The sequence below is a fragment of the Elgaria multicarinata genome, chromosome 1, assembly GCF_023053635.1.
Source record: "Elgaria multicarinata webbii isolate HBS135686 ecotype San Diego chromosome 1, rElgMul1.1.pri, whole genome shotgun sequence".
In the NCBI taxonomy this organism is placed as follows: domain Eukaryota; kingdom Metazoa; phylum Chordata; class Lepidosauria; order Squamata; family Anguidae; genus Elgaria; species Elgaria multicarinata.
In genome coordinates this window covers 75,884,143-75,906,732 of record NC_086171.1, presented here as the reverse complement: position 1 = coordinate 75,906,732, position 22,590 = coordinate 75,884,143, and the positions used below count along the sequence as shown (strand labels likewise).

At 39.9% G+C, this 22,590-nt stretch overlaps 1 protein-coding gene across 1 annotated transcript in view; it reads left to right on the top strand.

Annotated features, from left to right (window-relative positions):
• ABCA13 (ATP binding cassette subfamily A member 13) overlaps positions 1-22,590 on the top strand; it is a 331,836-nt gene that overhangs the window by 47,023 nt on the left and 262,223 nt on the right. The window contains exons 15-16 of the mRNA XM_063124168.1: positions 15,910-20,244; positions 20,353-20,622. Coding sequence (XP_062980238.1) covers positions 15,910-20,244; positions 20,353-20,622 — 4,605 coding nt within the window. The remainder of the gene's footprint in view (positions 1-15,909; positions 20,245-20,352; positions 20,623-22,590) is intronic.

Sequence of the window (22,590 nt, the reverse complement as noted above, 5' to 3'; positions counted from 1 at the left end):
TCAATTTGTACAAATTATGAAAAGTTTGGCCATAATTTGCACAAATTGTGGTTGTAATTTATGCAAATTATAGGAGTGGAGATAGAGGAGACACCAATCGTGGCATTGTTATCAGTGTATGGAGAATTGAATTGTAATCAAGAGGTAAAATAATTGATAACGAATTTGTTAACAGCTGCAAGATTAATGATATCCAGGAACTGGAAGGTACAAGGGGTTTATCATATAGAAGATTGGTACAAAGAAATATGGGATATTGCTATTAACGATAAATTAACATGTAGCATGAGAGTGAGAAGAGGAATGATAAAAACGAATGATTTTGAAGTAATATGGAAACAGTTTTTGGACTTTGTATTATTAAAGGGGAGAGGGAAAACACCTCCAGAGGAATTAATGAGATTTTGGAAATCAGAATAAGATCCCTGGGTTGAGGGAGCACGTTAATGTTAATCAATGATTAGATTAAATGGAATCAAGTTAAAAATATATGTTTATTAATTTGTTTAGTATGTATTATTATTAGGGGTGTGCACGGACCCCCCGCTCCGCTTCACTTGCAGATCCGCCATTTTCCGGATCGGGCCGCTCCGCCCCGCCCCCGCTCCGCCCACTTCCGCTCCGCTCCGCTCGGAGCTCCGGATCCGGATCCGGAGCTCCGTTTCCCCCCCCCATAGGTTTGCATTGAAAGCTAAAAAATTATACAACTTTTTTTCTGTTCAAGTTAGAAACCTCATGTTTGGCACCATGACACCTCATGGGGATATACACACGCACGCCAAGTTTCAAAGCAATCCCATCATCCCCTGATTTTTGGCGAATTTTTGAAAATCGGGCACCCCACACACAACATCCCTGCGAGGTGGGCAGGGGAGGAGGGAGGGAAGGCAGGCAGGCATGCAGCTGGCATTTCTGGGGGCATAAGGAAGTGAGCCAAGGATAAGCCAGTAATGCATATAAAATGGAATAAATCAATCAATAAACAAAGGAGGGGTGGAATTAAAAGCAGCAGTGTTGCTCAATAAACAGCAAGAAGAATTTTTTTAAAAAGGCTATATCTGTCTTTTACCAGCAATAGGGGGACGTGCCCGGGGGAGGGGGAAGTAGCTGCCAGTTCAAGACAGCCACCAACAGCTCTGAGAAGAAGTAAAACGCTCACTTCAACTCATAACAGGCATTGCTCCACCACTGAAAAGTGACCATTCACTTCAACTCATGATAGGCATTGCTCCACCGTTTTACTCTCTTTGGAAGGCTCTAATGGCCTTCCAGTGCAGGAGAGAGTGGGGGCACGTCCACGATGAGATGCCCTAGGGGAGCTCATCCCCTTGCACCACATCTATTCAGTTGTTCACCAAGGTTAGGGTGGGGAGCAGTGCTGTGTTTCTATCTCTTATTCTTGGCTTAGTATATGATTTCAGGTTGTGTTTGTGCATTTGGTGGGGCTACTGTGTTAAAAAACACGGGGAAAAGCCCGTTCAGATGAAGAAAGAGAAGTTTCCCAGAATCCCAAGTTACCCGTTTTGCCTATGCCCTCCTCCAACTTTGGGATCATCATGACCGGGAGCTGACTCTGCCCCTCAGCCCTTTGAAAAAGGTATTTTTCCCGCCGATTTTTTAAAAACTTCTAGCGCGCGACCCGTACGATGCAGAAAGTTGAGAGTCGTCTCAAAATGACCCCCATCCACGACTCTCTGTGCACAAGAATTTTCAGAATGATAGCTTAACCCCCCCCAGTTATCCCCGATTCTTTCCCTCAATGCAATCCTATGGGCGAAAAGCCGAAAACGCCGTTTGAGCCGCGCGGTTGACCCGATTTTCACAAAAATATAGCACGCGACCCAGACAACGCAGAGAGGTGAGAGTGGTCTCAAAATGACCCCCATCCACGACTCTCTGTGCACAAGAATTTTCAGAATGATAGCTTAAACCCCCCCCCAGTTATCCCCGATTCTTTCCCTCAATGCAATCCTATGGGCGAAAAGCCGAAAACGCCGTTTGAGCCGCGCGGTTGACCCGATTTTCACAAAAATATAGCACGCGACCCAGACAATGCAGAGAGGTGAGAGTGGTCTCAAAATGACCCCCATCCACGACTCTCTGAGCACAAGAATTTCTAGAACGATAGCTTCAAAAACAACCTAGTTATGCGCGATTATTTGCCGCAATGCAATCCTATGGCGAAATGTTTTCAAGATGGCGACCGGAGCGCTCCGCCTGAACTAGGAGCTCCGAAAAATGGTCGCTTCTCTTCGCCTTGCTTCTAGGGGGTCCGCGGTCCGCTCCTACTCCGCCTCTGGGTAAGGCGGAGCAGGCCAATCCGCTACTGCTTCTACGCTCCTAATCGGAGCGGATCACACCCCTAATTATTATGTATTACGGGGTATTATTTTGTATTGTATAGTTTGTATTGTTTGGAAAAAATTAAATTAAATTAAAATAAGTAATTTATGCAAATTATGCACATTTGCACGATTTTCAGCTGTAATGTGTGCAACTCTCTATTTGCGCAAATTGCACCCAAGGCTCCCCCGAAATTATGTTAGAAGGCTCCAGAATTCAGGGACCTGAATTCAGGGACCAGAATTCAGGGACCTGTGGAAAGGGCCTGATTTCCCAAAGGCAGACATCCCTGTCAACATGTTTGCAGTATATATGCTAAGCAGATGTTTATCAGCTGGAAGCACCCCTGGAAAAGATGCCCGTTCAGATCTAGGTTTGATTACAGCCAGCAAGACTGCCTTGACAATTCCCATAGGGCAGAAGTGTGTGTGTGTGTGGCCTGGGTTGGTGCGTGGGTTTCAGCCTAAAGGATGACCTTCATTTTGGAGAAGGTCTCCAGGGCTACATTCCAGTGGTGGCCAAGGTTGAAGGCAAAAGGAAGCAGGCCCAAAGACACAAGGGGTGGGTCCAAAAGTACAACAAAATGCCAGCATATTTTAACTTAAAGTTCTTACTGCCAATAACTAAGGCCATAGCTAGACCTAAGGTTTATCCCTGGATCGTCCAGGGGTCAAACCTGTTCATCTAGGTGACACACAGGGGATCCAGTGCTCATGCAGGGGCGAACCCTGGATGATCCCAGGATAAACCTGAGGTCTAGCTGTGGCCTAAGTCTTGGGACAGTGATTTCAGTCTTTTAGAATTGGGGCGGGGGGAAACTGCACAAAAGCTGTGGTAAGAAGAAAGGGGTTTGGCCTGGGGAAGAGAATGTGGCCATCTGGGGAACCCTGTAGAGCTGGACTGGGACCCAGGATGGTTGGATTTGGCCCCGGGGCTGCTGTTCTGCACCCCTTCTATAGAGATTACTTGACAGAAGACAGTTTTACTGGCTAGGCCAGTCGAAGGCTGGTAGGCTGGCTTTGGTAATTCTTTGACGAAGTCACAATTTCTGTAAAGGCAGTAATAAAATACTTTACTAGCAGCAGTTCTACAAACACCATGTAATTCTGTATTCAAAAAACACATGGCTTTCTGTCTTCATTCATTGCGTTTTATCCAAATACTTCTGATATCAGTACTTTTGCTGTTTTGAACCCTTACTTTCATTTTGCTCTGGACGTACCATAACCGCAGTGTTTTCCATTTTCTGATGACAAAGCGTTTCAGGACACACATTGTCTTTAAATCAGAAATTGTCTTTTGTATGCAGATGAATCTGGGGTACCTCTTTGTTCTAAACAGAAGCTTAGTTTGAAGGCTGTCCTTGATAATGATGCGGCATTTCTACAAAATCTGTCAAACTTTCCATTTCCTTCATGGGCCAGGTAAGCTGCTGAATTAAGTTTGTTCAATCTCCTAACTTGATTTGTTCCAGTATTTGGGGGGCAGGGCCAGAGGGAGACTGTGTTACTACACATATTCTATTTTTTTTAATGTACACTCATTATTATATTATTATTATTGTTTAAATGTGAAATCAAGTTCGTCATACAGGTATATTGGTTTACACTCGGTAGGAAATGCAAGTTTGCTTCCATGAAATGTGTGGGATGGTTCCTGTACCAGTGCTTAACAGTGTAATCCAAAGCATATGTATACTCCAATGTGAGTTTCCTTGAGCTCAAAGGGGCCTACTCCTCAGTAAGTGTGTTTAGGATTGCCATTATTATTATTATTATTATTATTATTATTATTATTATTATTTTATAATATAGCACCATCAAGAGTTCACATTGTACAAAGAAAAGAGAATAACAAATGAGTGCAAGCGTTTTGTATAATGTCCTTTAATAGGTTCTGCATTGTTTTGTGGCAACTGGCCTTGGGTTTCTTGTATGGAAAACACTGGCTTGAGATATCTTTAAATCAGAGCTTTCCAAACTGTGTGTCGCGACACGTAAGTGTGTCAGCTGCAGTGTGTAGGTGTGTCACGCGAATGTAACGAGAAACCTCTATGTGAAAGAAGCAATACCAACTTGCCTGCATTTTTACGCAGCAAAGGTGCCGATTAGTATGGTGCACTAGTATATTCCCCTTCCGTCGTATCCGTGTGTGCACACCCCAGTCGAGGGATCATACAGGTACTGGGCATGCGCAGTTTGCATAATCAGGTCGAAACAGCTGATTCCACGTCACTTCTGGTGACGTGGCTGCACCTGAAGTGACGCATTTGAGAAATTCCATGGGTCCAGTTTTTTGATAGAACACCGTCTCAACCGCTGCTCGATCGCAGCTCGACAAAATTGGTTCAATGTGAAAAGTCTTGGAAATGTATGTTATTATCTTGCAAATTATATATTTTAAAAAATATAAATGAAAGGTTTTCATGAGATATGTTGTGTCCTCATACATTTCGTTATTACAATTTATGTATGTGTCCATATCTCTTATAAGGGGCTAGTTTAACCTCTGGTTTGCTAGTAAAACTGAATTACTGTGTCGCGAAATGATGCATGTTTAAAAAGTGTGTCACCAATATGAAAAGTTTGGAAAGCTCTGCTTTAAATAGAGAACAAAAGAGAAGAAAAAGAAGCAGCAAGCCTCAAATGGTACTGAATATGAACCTTTGATAATAAACTTCCCAGGGGGGGCGGAGCTGGCCGCCTGAGCAATGGCGGGTTTCTTCTGAGGCTCTAAGCGGCGTTTGCCGGAAAAAGCAATTATCTCTCTTCTAATGGGCATAAATCTTTGAGCAAACGACAGAAAATGATTATAAAAGTCACAGGAGCTGGAAAAGCGGAGAGATTTGAAGAAGGGAGGTGAGATGATTGATATTTAATACAATGTCTGTGTAAACGGCAACACTATCGAAACCGAAAGTAACACTGACGCAGTTTAAAAAGAAGGAATTTATGCTTGCTGGACATTGATTTGTGTTATAACCTTTCATTCTTATCTCACATGGGAAAGATTGAAATGCTGGCTTTGTAAGGTGGAAGTTGTTGATTGGATTTATTGGCGTGGTGAGAAGGGGGGGAGAGAAGGTGGAAGAAGCTGCATTCGGCATTCGGTGAGGGAGATGTGGGAAGCTGAGAGGCTGCGAATGATTAAACTGATCCCCTCTAGTGAATGCTGTTGTGAACTGGATATTCCCCCCCCCCCCCCCATGAAGAAGGAAAAAGTGTTTGATATATAACAGAGAAGCCAGCATAAGTTGCTAAGGAAGTGAGTTACACTCTAAGATTTATGCCCTACCCAGAAGAGTCCCATGCCTAACGTTAAAAGAAAGATCAAAAGTTGGGCAAAGCTCAATATACAAAAAAAGAAAAAGAAAAAAAAAAAGAAAAAAAGAAGAAAAAAAAATAAGAAACCTTCAAATCATAAAAAAAGGAACTTTCAAATCATAATTTGGCATACCTCTCCCTCCTGGAAAGGACAGCCCCTGGAGTTGAGCAAGAGGAGGAAGATAAAGACCCAGTCCCTTTGGATACAATACCAAATAAAGAAAAAAATATGACTGAAGGAGGAGAAAGTGGTAGTAACCCTCCCTCGTTGATGGAGATCAGGCCCATTATAGCTGAAAATAACATTGTTATATTTTAAAAAAATGGATCAGCATATGAGTGAATTTAGACATCAATTGTGTATTTAGCGGATAAAAAGGCGGAAAATTCGGATAAGATCAAAAAGATAGAGGCTAAAGCGGATTTGGACCAGAAGAAATAAGAGGCTTTTGAGAAATCAACTAATATACAATTTAAAGAATGGGTACTGTGATCGATTGCCTTGGAAGATTAATCTAGTAGATCTACTTTTTGAATAAAGCAGCTAAAGGAGTCGCAGGGAGAAGATCTTAGAGAAATCATCGTGAACTGGTTCAAGGAGCTGATGCCTGATATATCAATAGACGGATTGGATCCGGATCGAGTCCATCGTGTGGGGGGGCAAAACCACAAAGGGGCAAGAGACATTTTGGTGAAATTTGGTAATTATTATAAAAAAGAGCAAATTATGAAAGAATTGAGATTTAAGAATCAGATATAATATAAAGGCAAACCAGTGCAAATTTACAATGATCTTTCTCAACGTACATTAAATTGGAGACGTAGTCTTAAACCAATAACGGAAACATTAATGAAGAATAAAATTCCTTATGCATGGGGTTACCCGGTTTTTTTAAGATTTACATATGGGAGGAGGGAACATAGAGTAACCTCATTGGATCAAGGTAAAGATTTGCTGAAGAGGCTGGGTCTGGATGGGGAAGCAGATGGGGCTGGAGTGGGTGGGGGAGGGAATGAGGCTGGGACATCTGGAGAGTAAGAGAATTGTTAATTATGTTTGGAGATAATTGCAAATAAAAATGCTAATATAGAAACCTGCCGGCCAGGCACAGCACTGCCTCCCCCCTCCCCCTTTAAAGTAGATGGCTGGAGTACTAGACTCACGGGGATATGGGGGGGGATTAGAGTGGGGGGGGTGGGGAGGGGGGGAAGGTAGGGGAGGAGGGATTGGGGTAGGAGGGTGGGGGTTTTATGTATGGAGTTTGTGTTTTTATGTAAGCAAGTTTGAACTGCTGAGCACAAGGGATCGGAAGAGATTTCAAAAGGGTGATTATGGATAAAAAGATAAAGGTATCAACACTCAATGTTAAAGGTTTAGGGGCAGTCGTGAAAAGGAAGAGAATAGAACAAATGCTTAATAAAGAGGGATCAGATATTATAATGATCCAAGAGACACACCAAGGCTCCGAGAATTCGAATATGATAAAATTAAAGTGGCTAGCCTATTATGAAAAGTCATTAGGGACATCAAAAAAAATGGAGTGGCCACTTTGATTTCAAAAAAAAGTGGGTTTACATTAGAAGAGGTAAAAAAGGATGATAAGGGTAGATATCTTATGTTAAAAGGTAAAATTGAGGGAAAGGTCTATACTTTGATTAATGTTTATGCCCCAAATGAGAGGCATAGAGAGTTTTTTATAAAGTTGTTTAAAGAAATAGGAGAATTTAAGGAGGGGTATGCTATATTAGCTGGGGATTTTAATATGGTTATGGATAATAAAAGAGACAGGTCAAATCCCACTAATGCTGAAAAGAGGAACAATATGACTATATTGAATAAATTAGTAAAAGAAAATGATTATTTAGATTCGTGGCGCTTACTTAACGGGAATAGGCCTGGATTCTCATACTTTTCCCCAGTTCATCATACATACTCCAGGATAGATCATATATTTGTTTCAAAAGACTTTGCAACGAGGATTTGTAAAATGGAAATGGGGGTAATAAAAGTAACTGATCATGCCTTGTTAAGTTTAGAATTTACAGTTAAGAAAGATTATAAAGAGGCATATAGATGGAAGTTGAACACAAAGATATTGAAATACAATAAAATAGTAGATAAAATTCGGAAGGAACTGTCGGAGTCATGGGAAATTAATGAAAAAGGAGGAACAGCTGGGTCAGTCATTTGGGACACCATGAAGGCTGTAGCAAGAGGAATCTGTATTAGAGAAACATGTAGTTTAAAAAGACAACAACGTGCAGAACAGGAAAAGTTAGAGATAGAAATTAAAAACTTGGAGGAAAGATATTGGCGAAGTAAAGATAAATATAAATTAGTGGAAATACAAGCTAAGAAGAAACAATTAGAAAATTTAAATATAGAAGAGATTCAAAAGAATTTAATGTATATGAAAAGGGAATATTTTGAAAACAGTGATAAGAACTCGAGGTTGCTTGCCAAGCTCACACAAAAAGAAAAAGGGAGGAATGGGATAGAAACGCTGAAAGATAGCCGAGGGAATTATTGTCATGCAATGAAAGCTAAAATAAAAATTTTTCAGGAATTTTATCAGGAATTGTACAAGGGTAAAGAAATTCAACAAGAAAAGGTGGAGGAGTATATTGGAAGGTTTATAAAGAAGGAAATAAAATCAGAATATAAGGAGTTAATGGAGTCAGTAATAACTCAAAGAGAAGTTGAAGAGGTTATTGATAAGTTAAAAGTGGGCAAATCACCAGGAGCAGATGGTTTGGGTCCAGAATATTATAAGGTCTTCAAAGATTGTTTAGTTCCAAAATTAATGGAACTTTATAATAGGATATTATCAGGAGAGAAGATACCCGAATCATGGGAACATTCAGTGATAATTCTGATCCCAAAACCAGATAAAGATTTGACTAATCCCGATTCTTATAGACCTATTTCTTTAATAAATCAGGATGCTAAAATTTTTACATCTATTATGGCCAAACGACTAAATAAATTTTTGGCAGAATATATAGGAGCAGATCAATGTGGGTTTGTGGTAGGAAGACATATGCATAATTTAGTGGGTAGAGTTTTAAATGTAATAAATGTAATAAAAAAAGCAAATATTAAGGCAGGTATTATGGCATTAGATATTTTTAAAGCTTTTGATTGTGTGAGCTGGCAGGCACTAAAGAGTATTATAGATAAATTGGGATTTGGAAATAAATTTAAAAATGTAATAGAACAGCTATATTCCCAAAATACGGCGGTAGTGGTGGTAAATGACGGACTTACTGAAAAGATACGACTAGCCAGAGGAACAAGACAAGGATGTCCGCTCTCGCCGGTCCTTTTTGTAATGGTTATGGAAGTTTTGGCGAAGGCACTAAGGGAGGATAAAGAATTAGAAGGAATTGGAGAGGTAAGGGAAATAAAGCTAAACATGTTTGCGGATGATACTTTATTGACCATTAAGAATCCATTAAGAAAATTAGAAAGAATTAAATATCAGTTGAGGGAATTTGAGGAAATTACAGGGTTAAAAATAAATTGGTCTAAATCAGAGATGATGTTGTTTAACTATACCAAGAAGGAAGAAAAGGATTGGGAATTTAAGGGAATGGAATTGAAAGTTAAGAATGAGATTAAATATTTGGGAATTAAAATTACAAAAAATTTAGAGAATCTTGAAAAGGAAAATTTAACGAGGTTAAAGAAAGAGGTATTAGAGAAATTGGAGAAATATAAAAGATTAAATTTATCTTGGTTCGGAAGAATAGCCTTAATAAAAATGAAGATATTAGCTAAAATTAATTTTGTATTTAGAATGTTACCTATAAAAATATCAGAAACCGAGATAAAAAGTTGGCAAAATATTATTAATAAATATTGTAATGGAGAAAAGAGAGCAAGAGTGAATAAAAATAATTGGTACCTAAGCCAAAAAAAGGGGGGAATGGGTCTCCCAAACATAAAATTATACTACGTAGCAAATAGATTAAGACATGTTGTAGAAGCAATTATGGGAGTAGGAGATTTATATTGGATGGAAGAAAAAACCATAAATAAGGTAGAGATGAATTTGGAGAATGTTTTTTTTAAAGACGGAGGAAGAAAGTGGGTTGGAAGTATAGATAATCCACTCCTGAGGACTCAATGGGAAATTTGGAGTAAATTTAAAGGGAAGCTGCTTCCGAGCAACTCTCCCTTAGCACCGATAATAATGTTAAAGAATTTCCCAGAGGATCTAAAGGGTAGATTATGTAAAATATTAAAAGAGAAAAATAAAATAAGATTAAAGGATTGGGTAAGAGATATTAAAACAAGAGAGGATATGGAAAATTTGTTAAAGGAGAAGAAGCTATCTTGGCTAGAATATGGTCAATTAGAGCAATGGAATAAAAAGTGGATTAAAGATAATAGAATGTGCAGAAAGATGACGAGGTTTGAAGAATTAGTAGTAAGTAAGGAGGAAGGGAAAGGAGGGAGTATAGTTTCAAAAGGATTAATGAGTGAAATATATAAAATATTGTTAGAGAAGGAGTTTAGAGAGAATACAGAGAAAATGGTTTGGGAATCAGATTTGAAGATACAAATAGGGCGACAGAGCTGGGAGGGACTATGGAAACAAAGAGTGTTGAGAAGTTTATCAGTAAGAATAAAGGAGAATTATTTTAAAATCCTATGGAGGTGGTACCTAACCCCGGTTAGATTGAATAAGATAAGTGATCAACATTCAGCAAATTGTTGGAGAGGTTGTGGGGAAAAAGGAACGTATTTACATATGTGGTGGCAATGCAAATATGTACAAAGATTATGGAAGATGGTGTTCTCAGAAATTGAAGAAATAGTGGGAATGAAAATAGAACAAACACCAAAAATAGCATTGCTGTCACTATTTGAAGATATAAAGTGTGGAAAAGGAACTATAGAGCTGATATCGAATTTGTTGGTTGCAGCACGACTGATGGTAGCTAGGAACTGGAAGGTCCAAGGGGAATATTCTATTGAGGAATGGTACAAAGAAGTATGGGACATAGCCATTAATGATAAACTGACATGTAATATTAAGTGGAGAAAAGGCGTAACTAAAATAAATGAGTTCGAAGGAATTTGGAAACAGTTCCTAGTGTTTGTGTTTACTAAGGGAAGTGGGAAACCACCAGCAGAAGAAACGATTAGATTTTGGACTCAAGAATGATCCCGAGGTGGGGGGTGCACTTTTATGTTAAGAACGAAGATGTTGTAGTATGATAAGGTATATGTAATAGTTTTTGATATTTGTACTCAACAATCATTCAATATGTATGCAGCAGATATTTGATGTTTTTTTTTTCTTATTGTGTTTTGTTTCAGTTATATTTTGGTAATGTTTATCTATGTTTATATAGTGTTGAAAATGAATAAAAAAATTTAATAAAAAAAAAAGATAATAAACTTCCCAACATATTTCAGTGAAGACCTTCCTTAGGGGCATTGAAGGAACAGCCATGATATAACTAACTAACAAAGATTCAGGACAGATAAAAGGAAGTACTTCTTCTCATAGTGCATAGTTAAATTATGGAATTGACTACCAAGTAGTGATAGATGGCTTTAAAAGGGGAGTAGACAAATTCATGAAGGATAATGTTGTCAATGGTTATAAGCTACATACATTATCAGAGACATTATGGCTATGTATAACAGGTTGCTAGGGAACTTGAGTGCAATAGAGGGAGGGTGCTATTGCACTCGTCCTGCTTGATGGTTTCCTGTGGGCAACTGGTTGGCCACTGTTTGAACAAAATACTGTGTAAGCAGATGGACCCTTGATCTGATCCAGCATGGATCTTCTTATGGTCTTAAACAAATCATAATATGGATTATGGGTTAATTCAGTTCTAGTCCTACTTAGAACAGACCCATTAAAGTGAGCGGGACTTGAGGAAGTTGAAGTAGGCTTAACTCTGAATTTAACCCTATGGATTGGACCCAAATTTAGTAGGGCTGTGCTCCCCTCTGTTCCGGATTGGGCCAATCTGGACCCTCTAAATTTGGATCTGAATCGGGTTGGGGAGGTCCGGATCAGTTTGGATCTGAACTGATCCGGCGCTCCGGACGCCATTTTGGGTCAAACTGTGTCTCCCCCCCCATTGACTTAATTTAGAAAAGAAAAATGCCTATAACTTTTTTAGTTTTCAAGGTAGAAACATGAAAATTAGTTTTCAAGGTAGAAATAAAAAAATCGCTAAAAATCAGGGGATGATCCCATTTCCTTCAAAGTGGCCATGTCTAAGATCCTATGTGGAACTATCATGGTGCCCAGTTACATTTGTATATCTTGAAAAATGATGGAGATGAATGCAGTTTTGTAAATGGGGGAACTCTAAAACTTCCCCAAAAATCAGGGGATGATCCGCTTTGCTTCAAAATTGGTATGACTAAGGATCTATTTAGAAGCTATCATGGTGCCCATTTTCATTTTTCTACCTTAAAAACTAAAAAAGTTATAGAGGTTTTTCTTTTCCAATGTAAGTCTATGGGGGGAAATCCGAACCTCCGGATCTCGCTCCGGATCCGGATCCGGATCAGTTCGGAAGAGGTCTGGATCGATGCGGAGTGGTTCGGACCTGATCTGGAAGGTCCTGATCAAGATCCAGAGTAGATTGGGGGGTCCCTGAACAGCCCTAAAATTTAGTCATACTTGGTACAGACTCATTGGAATTAATTGGACCCATTTGGAATGACTTGTCCCATTAATTTCTATGGGTCCAAGTTTGGATCCAATCCTAGGTATACTATAAACAATTGCTAATTATTATTATTATTATTATTAATAATAATAATAATAATTTTTCTTACACGCCTCTCCAATTGGATCGAGGCGGGGAACAACAGCAAGCATAAAATACATAAATACATAATTGAACAAACCATATTAAAAAAATAACGCTTATGATACATAAAAAAATCTCAGTAGCATTAATTGTACCCAAAGACCAGCTTATGCACTGTAGGCCTGCTTGAATAAAGACATCTTTGCCTTCCCATAATTAGTGATAAGTGTATATTTATACATACAATCTGTATTATGTATTTATTAATATAGTGGTTGTTCTTTCAGTGCCCCTGAGGAAGGTCTCCACCAAAAATGACTTGGGTATTTTATCCCTGAAGTTCCATAACTATTTTTGCAGTTCCATTTTGAGGCTTGTTTCTTTTTTGTTCTCTTGGGTTTGGTGCTGCCCCCTTTCTATTTTGTTTAAATAGAGGCTATTTAAGCCAATTCTTTCCTAACTGATATATTCAAATCCCAGCCATCCTTATCTAATCTTTAAATATCTGGATCTTCAAACCTCTAGAGCTTGAAAAGCTTGGCTGGCTTTGGCCTGGGAGCATGATGAATTCTTCTGCTGGAATAATTTAATCCATGCAGTTTATTTATTTACAATATGTATTTCAGTTAACTGATTTCAACACTGCCTAGCTGATTAATCATTGGTTTTTCAGCCGATTACTTGATTGATTGGTTACATTTGAGCTACACAGCTTAGCAGAGCTTTGACCCTAGTGCCTCATCTACACCAAGCAGGATATTGCACTATGAAAGCTGTATGAAAGTGGTATATAAGAGGCAGGAGCCACACTACTGTTTTATAGTGGTATTGAAATGCCCTGACAACTGTTGTTGCACATTGACACATACCATATACCACTTTCATACTACTTTCATAGTGCTGTAACCTGCTTGGGGTGGCTACTGCCTTTTATATACTGCTTTCATAGTGCAATATCCTGCTTGGTGTAGATGAGGCCTAGGTTTTCCTTGTCCCGGTCTAACACTGTGCCACACTGACTCTGTAACTAGGACTCTAAGGGTGCAATCCTATCCATATTTAGACAGAAAAATCCTACAACTCCCAACATGCCTCAACCAGGAAGGCTGGCTGGGTCATATGTCATCATTCCAAGCCCTCCCACCAAAATGGGAAATAACAAAGAGGTTCGCTGTGCAATCCACAAACATCTTCATGCAGTAAAACAACAACAACACCTCTTCATACCTGAAGGGAATGTGAATGCTAGGAACTATTGATCCTGTTCAGATGACATGCTAAGCCATGGTGGTTAAGCATTTTGAGCTAAGCATCATGGCTTAGTGTGCCACGTGAAGCATGACTTGCCATGTCAAGTGAACTATTCCTAACCATGGTGGCTACATAATCCTGGTTTAAACATGCTCACTAACCATTTGCTGCAAAAGGGTTAGTGGCCTAACCATGGTTGAGCATGTTGTCTGAACAGGCCCATCTTCTAAGCTTAATTAGCCAAACAATGAAAGGAAGTGCCTATGAACTACATGGATGGTTTCCCACCGTGCCTGATAGTATTTTACCAGACTCTTCCTTCAGGGAGGATTCTCAAGATGCAACTTCTGTCACGTGGTTAGTCTGGCAGACCACCCCCCGCCTCCTCTCAACTCCACTTGCTTGACCCTACGATGGACTCTGGGATCTTTCAGTTTTGATGCTCCCTCTCCCTCCTACAAAGACTGAGTTCCTGGGGGTGGGGAAAAGGGGAGATCGATCTCTGAGCCTGGGCCTCCTGTTCATTAAGCTCCTGTGAATATTCCTCCCTGACTCCTGGAGAGTCTTGGGGCTCATCTACACCAAGCAGGGTATTCCACTATGAAAGTGGTATATAAAAGGCAGGAGCCACACCAAACAGGATACAGCGCTATGAAAGCAGTATATGATATGTGTCAATGAGCCCCAACAGTTGTCAGTGTACTTCAATACTGCTATAAAGCAGTAGTGTAGATCCCGCCTTTTATATACTGCTTTCATACTGCTTTCAGAGTGGAATATCCTGCTTGGTGTAGATGAGTCCTTGGAGAATTTCCTCCCCCTCTTGGTTGGGCTTCTTCTAGTTCAGTCTCCCTCTGAGTCTGAGAATCTGAGACCAAACCAGGGAGTCTGGGCCTCATCCCGACAGCATGCTGGGAGTTGTAGGACTTTTTTTCTGTCTAAACCAGCGTAGGATTGTGCTATATCAGAGATGAATATAATATTATCAGATGCATCCTACAGTGTAAAGCAGGGGAGCACAACTCCTTTCAGTGCTAGCCAACATAACCAATGATGATGAAAGATGGAAGTTGTAGGTCAAAACATCTGGTGGGTCACAAGTTGCCCACCTCTGATATAAAGTATAGGCTGAGGCCTATATATAGAACATAATACACCACTCACTCTAATAGCTGACTCAGTTGGTTTACTGCCTATCGGTTTGGAAGCAAAATAGGTTCCCCCCAATAAGATGGGGGTTTCTACATACTTTGGGGACACAGAAGTATAGAAATGTGTAAAATAAAACAATTATTAAAAATCTAAACTGCCTGACAAGAACCGATGAGTTTTCATAATATTGTTCGCAGTTGAGCCTATAAAGAGAGAGAAAGAAGGGCTTAAAAGAAACTAGATATAAGGCATGTTTTCATCTGAACATGGGATGTTAGGAGGTCAGTTGAAAATATGGCAGAGAAAGGGATAGAGGGAATTGACCTGCTCTAAGTATTTAACGGGTGATTATGTGCTTGCCCTGTACTCTACATGACTGCTTCTCTCTCCAGAACGGTGGCTGCTCCACCTCCACTATATAGCTACACAATTCTGGTTTGGGTCTGGAAAGGTTTCAAGAGATTGGGACTATCCCTTCTCCACAAAGTGAGAAGGGATAGTCAAATGTGGTCAAATTTAGGCTTTGCCCCAGCTTTTGGGGGGAAGGCATTGTTTTCTCAGTTTGCAGTGAACCCAGGTGGTTGAAGACCTCTGTTAGTTGTACTGTTGGTTGGATCTTGGCAGGATCTACACTACAGCTTTAAAGTTTTTTATAACAGTAGTGACAATTGTTGAGGGCCAGGACACACTCCATATGCAGTTTTCAAACCATTTTCAAAGTGTCATATCCTGGTTGGTGTAGATCTGGCCCTTGTCTACTCTTTCAGGCTCCTCACAGGGCTTGGTAACAAAACTGTTTTTGGTGTTTTTTTTTAAAAAAGAGGACTATGTTCAGCTTGCAGCAGGATTTCTCCTAGGCCAGTCAAGAGTGGGAAGTACTCAAGGCAGGAATGTACTTAAAGAGGCATTGCACAGTTAATTCACTGGGCCTGAATGCATCACATTAGGCATTAAAACAAGTGTCCATTCCCTGCAGTTAGAATGGTTGGACTGTTGTGTAAATTTCCCTGTGATATCAGGTATAAAATAATCTTGTTTCATATTGCAGGATTATTGCATCTGTTAAAGAGCTTTTGAGGTCAGAAAAAAACTGGCAGCAATTTGAAGAGATGGCACAAGTCTTCATCCCACATTTTGTGGAATTCATCCAAAAATTTATTCTGCCTCATTCTTCAGTCTCCTTGAGTAATCAGGACCTTCAATTCATTATAAAAACCTTTCTAGATAATACAATCTTTAACAGTTTGGACAAGACGGAGGCAGAAGAATCCCCTACTAATAACCATGTGCTTCCTGAACTCACCACTGGCATATTGGAGAATTTCCAACTTCTTGCAACGTTTTTTCATGATCCTCAGTCTGATGGAATTCTGGAATTGATAGAAACATTACTGCATGAATCCAACACCAAGAAGCCACATTTCTGGAGGCCTGAACACATGGTAAAAGAAGTAGCTGAAGGATTAAAAGTTTTATCCAGAATGGCAATGCCTTGGGTTCTAGAAAATCAGAGGGTTCTCAACAGAAGCTTGCAATTTTTCCAGCACTTCCTGACCGACTGGCCTGAATCGACTGTTTTGAACATCGATTATGTGCACAATTTAAGTGAACATTTCATAAAGGTTCTCTATGAGATTGGACTGCTTTCTCCAGAACATGCTGCGGCAGCCTTTAGCACAATTTACACTGTGAGAAATGCCGTTTCCCTTCTGGTGTCAGATATAACTTCTGCAACTGACATGCAAGATTGGGAGAAAATTGTCTCAAATGTCTACCCCAAAATCTACAGTGTAGTGGACAACCATGCTGATTTGCTTGTCCAAACACTTTCTTCTCTCTATCATGATGTCGACCAGTTCCTAAGGATGCAGAGCAATAGCTCCTTGGGGGTGCTCTTCTACCAACTCTCGAGAAATGTTTCAGCTTCTTCCCTGCAAACTGACTTGAGCAAGGCTTTTGAGCTTATATCTCATACTGTGATGCTCCTCCGGGAACTTCCTCAAAAACCTCTCTGTGAAAAGCTGGTAATGCTTTATGACTACATAGAACTCCAAACTCAGTCCTTAATACAAACTGGCAAACAGGAGTTGGAGACTATAGCAAACACATTTAATAATTACAAAGCGACATTCCTGAGCAAGCAACGTTGTATTGAGTCTTTTCAATATTTGAGACAACTTTCTGGCATCCCAACAGAAAACCCATTAAGTAACGGATCTATTGATGATTTCTACATATCTGAAATCACCTCTGTGAATCACTCCAACTCATTTCTGCTTCTGCTGTTTGGTCCTCTCTTCAATGCATCATCTCTGCTAAATGAGACAAACGGGCCTTTATCCATTCATTGTACTGGTGTGTGGTTTCAAATGTGGCTTAAGGTTTTGGAAGATGTGTCTAAATGGTTGAGGCTAGATTCAGATTTTTTCACTGAGCTTCACAATGCCTTGGGCCCCTTTTTGGATGGTTCTGAAAATATTGCTCAGGAAGAAATGTGCAACAAGACCATTGCTGTCCGTATGCAAATTAAATCAGTGTTGCATCTGCTGAAAAGCATGACTGAAATTGCTGATTCATCTGATTTTGAGGCATTCAGCCATCTTGCTGCTGCCCTTAACCATGCTGTAGGCACAACCAGTTCATATAGCGGAGAGGAATTGGAAGAAGTGCTGCAAATAGTAGAAAACACAACAGTTGAACTGCATCAGGTTCTATCAGAAGCTAACTTTAGCAGGGACTTTCTGGATTCTTGGATTGATGCTTTCACACACCCCACTTCTAAACTGGAATATAAATTACATTCCTTTGGGAAATCTTCCTCAAACCTTCTTTCTTGGAAAGAATTCCAAACAAGTTTTGCTGAACTAAGAAAGACTACTGAACTTCTCAAAAAACTTTCCCAGGAACAGGATCTTCAGTCCTGCACTGAGATTCTCCAGAATATAACCAAGCTAATGTCAGGTGATGATTTGAGTCCACCAAATATTTCACAGAAGTGGTTTCCTGCACTTTTAAAATCTCTGCTAACCTTTGAAAATGCAGCAAGCAGCATTAAAGGCTGTAATACATGGGTGTTCCTTAGCGAAGCTTTCTTAGAGAAAGACTCCTATTCCCAGTTTGAGAATGCTAAAGATATCTTAATTATACTGACATCTTTGAGCACTTTTAATGAGATGAATAGTAGACTAGAGAATATCTCAGATATTCTTCACATGGCCTTTAGTCTTGCAAATTTTCCCTCTTTACAAAATGTTACAGATGCACATTTGAGAACTGTTTGTGTCAACCTTGTGATCAATTACTTAAAATTAATATTGCCTACTTTTTCTGAAGAAGAAAACAAATTAGTTGACTTTATCCTCACCCTCTTTAATTACACAGGTGGGCAAATTAACACCTTAATCCCATATTTAGCAGCTCACTCATTATATGCCTTTGACTCAAATCAGGAAACTTTTTTAGATGCCTTCATGGATTCAACTGGATTTCCAAGTTTTCTTCAACACTTCTGGCCTTCTTCAGTAGAACTCTCGAGAGAAATTCAAACTCTCCTAAGAAAGGTGTCTTCTGAACATCTACAAAATAGCTCATTCCCTTGGCACAGTGAATTTTTTCTCAAAGCTCTTGAAAACCTCCAACAATACAGTATAAACTTACAAAAAGGCCCCTTTCCATATTTGTTTCATTACTTTAAGGATGCCTTGTCTCTGAGTATGCTAAATGTTCTCAACTCGAGTTTCCATCCAGTGCAAAATGCAACTAATCTTGATATTGGACGAATAAGAGAAGCTCTTGCAATCCTGAAATCTTATAACCTTCCTAATACTCCAGGTGAATTAGGTGAGGAGGTCTTCCCTGTGCATATGGCAGCCCTGTTGCAAAATCTTGAGAATACAAATGGAGACCACTTAATCAAACAACTGAGACAGATCAGCAAGAGCCTGAGCTACATTCTTAAAAAAGCCAGTGGGGGTCAGTATGCAGCTGAGTCTGTGGTGGATGTTGTCGCAGCGTGGTTAGATAGTATTAACAATGCCTCACAGTCATGGAATCTGACAGGCTTGCGGCAGATCATGCAGTTACTCCAAGAGACTGAGTTTACTGAAGTAATGCAAATTCTTCACATTTTTCCAGAGGTAGCCAGTTTTTTAGAGAGGATAGCTCACAAAAACATCACAGACACCCTGACTGAGGTGTACCAGTTCGCCCTGAAACAAAATGCAAGCATGGCAGCGCTTTCCAAGGAGGCATTATCCAAGGAAGTCAATAGCCTTCTAGAATTACTGGAGCAAGCAACTGATATGTCCAAAGAGTCTGCAGAAGCTTTGAGGTGTCTTACTGCAGTCATTTGCTGGAACATCACCACAACAACCCCCTGGTCGTGCAATTTAGACATGCAAAACCATTCCTTATCAATTCACGACATGCCTGCTGGTGTGCATGAGCCGCTCGATGCAACAGAATTATTGGGCAAATCAGCATGCTCTGATGAATATTATCTCAAGAAGGTAACATTCCAAATGGCCTGTTTTCTCCACCAACTTGAAGAGTGGCATCCCATTATCTTAAAGTTTTCCACATTTCACCAAGTTAACATCTCCGTCCTAAATGAACTTCTGGGATTTTGGAATAAACTCTCAAGCTATGTTCTGACTTCCAGAGGCAATACTAACAACTCAAATAATTGTATTTTGGTTGGGAAGAAGCACAAATCTTTCCCGCTCATAGAAGTACTAAGTAACATGACTTCATCTGAGATCATATTAGTCAAGGCTCTTTTTGAACAACTTGCAGATTTATATGGTACCCAAAACAAAGACAGGAACACTCAAGGTTTAAGGATGGAAACGATCCTTACCAGTGTTAAAAATATGGCCAGTGGGGCATTTGGAGTAAATAATACTGAAGATGCCTTGATATCTTTCCTTTCGGCAGTACAGCCTTTAATGATGTTGTCTACCCCTGGAAATCAAATGTACATGGTGCTTAGAGCCTTATTAGCGGTAGCTAGGAATGATAGTCTGATAGACAGCTTGGAGACGCTGTGGCTTGACACAGAGAGAGACATTGAAAGTCTGTTGTTAGATTTTAATATTAGGCATTTCCTGTCATTGATTGACAAAGGAATCCAACGGTTAAGCATGGCAGTAGGGCCACATACTCTATTGTCACTTGTACATGTCTTAAGATCATTAAAGAACTTCAATGAAACATCATTAAAGAACTTTGAAGATGTCCTTGAGCTTGGGAGAAACTGGCTACAAGAATTTAAGAATAAAAACTATTCTAAAGGAATACATGCACTAGTCCTACTAATGGCTGGCAAATCATCACCAAATGGGATAGTGCAGAGCATCAAGGATATAATATACTTTTTGGAAATGTTTAAAAATGGAACTCAAGAAGATGATCCAATTTCCTTCATTACTGATTTTCTTAGTGGCAGAAAGCTGAAGAACGTCCAGATTGTTCACTTGATTTTGCAAAACAGTCTGCTTAATGTGATATACGATCTTACGACTAAAGAGGAGGAATTGCATTCCAATGATACAGATCTTCAGATAATGGAGTTCATTGACCTGTTCTTTGATGACACACAGTATGAAAACTACAGAACAGATATCACTCCATTCCAAAGCAGGACGATGGAATTAATTAAAGAATTCTTGCAAATCTTCTTTCCATCTCCCACGGAGCATTACAGGAACAAAATATTTTTCTTGCTAAAGGACATACATAAGGATATCATTGCAGAAATGAGGTAAGCATATGTATATTTCTATCAATATAGACAATTTCTTGTGACTCTAGACAATGTTATTTAATATGCTTAATGGATATAATTCTATGAGACAAAACTCACTTTCCCAGTATCCAATGTGGAAGAGGAAATATTGCTGAGCCTGTGGCCAAGTGGCACACACTAGGTCTGCCACCAGATTCAGGGAATTGTGCTTGGAACAGTAGTTTGTGGACAGAACAGGAAGTGAGCTGCTGAAGAAAGGAAGTGCCTTTGATTGGAGACTGGTGGCCCTTCCCTCCCTGTCTTAGGGATGTTGCTAACCTAACCCCAAGCACAGTGAAGCAACTGTGGGGCTGATCTCTTGGAAGAGTGTGGGAAAGAGTGAAAGGTAGCTGCAACCTGTAAACTAGGGATCAGTGGGCAGTATCCAACAGGGCCACTCTGTCTCTGCTGATTCCGTTGGGCTCAGGGAACCCACCACTTATGTCATGGGGCTTTGATGCTTCTAAAAGCAACCTGGGAAACAAGCAGAAATTCTCATTTCTGGATTGGGACAAGTCACCGGAGCACCCTTGTTTCTGTTTATTTGGGGCTATTCGTCAACTTAAAAGTCCTTTAGCATTTAAGAAAGCTATAAATAGTATAGTTGTGAATAGTTGTGAACCGCCCAGAGAGCTCCGGCTATTGGGCGGTATAGAAATGTACTAAATAAATAAATAAATATTAAGACTGATCTCTTCCAGCAGGCCTACCCAGTGGAATTTTAGGATGTTTTTAGGATGTTCTAATAATGTGTACTATGTTTTTAATCAATTTTATGTATGTATACTTATTGTTGTTCCCTGCCTCAATCCAAATGGAGAGGCAGGTAAGAAATAAATTTATTATTATTATTATTATTATTATTATTATTATTATTATTATTATTATTATTATTAGTGCCAAAGCCCTATTGCATGAGCAGTGGGTTCCCCAAATGCATGGGCACAACAAGACACTACCAAGTAACCAGAGATCCCAGGACCAAATCCTGTCCTCTGAGGAACACCATCTAGCCTCCCCACCCCTGGTCTGGTTGCCAGCCTAGAAGCAAAAGTAAAGCAATGCCTCTAAGATTAGAATTTTCAGATGAGCTACTTCGCTTGATAGACACTGAGGCACTGGCAACTACCCATCATTTCACAAACAGGCTCTCCAGGAAAATTACTTGCTGATCAGGGCTACAAAGAAAGCAGAGACCAGTAAAATCTTTCTCTGAAGCAGCACTCCCATCTCTCTCTGTGTTCTTAATTCACAACGAAGCAAAATGAAACCTGATCCCATGGTCCTTCTCAAATAGTAATTTCATATGAAATGCAACTGTAATGTTGGGCAATGCATGATAAATCAGTGGTTGGCAAGAGAGCCTGGTTCCCCCCACCCCCATGGGGCTTTCTTTTGGAAGCAATGAAATAGAGGATGCATGGCTGAAAAGAGCACAGTGGATTTCTCCTTAAAGCATTTATTTTTAGGTTTACTATTCTATGGTGTGTGTCGGTGTGAGTCAGTGTATGTTTCTTAGACTCTACTCAGCTGCCTAAGAGTAAGGTAATGCCTCCTGAACTCAGTAGGGCTTGCTACTGAGTCAACATGCACACCATGGAACACATGGAACGCTATGCACAAATGATTAGTTTTTCAAAGACTTGGAGGTAATTTTTTTGACCTTTATCGCCCACAGCTTTATTATCTATGTTCCGTCATGGTCTCTGCTCCGATCTGTTTGGCAGGTTTTCCTGGAGCTTTCGCGTCTCTGGGTACTTCTAAATGGGCAGCTAGAAAATGATAGCTCTTCCACTATAAAGGGCAAGTGGAATTGCAGTGGACTTTTCACACTACCGGGGCTTTAGCACTCCGTGTGTTTGTGTGTTTGTATGTTGTGTGAACACCCAGCTATATTCCATCCATAATAGTGGGCGAGACACAGCTGTGTGGGCAGGGAAAGAA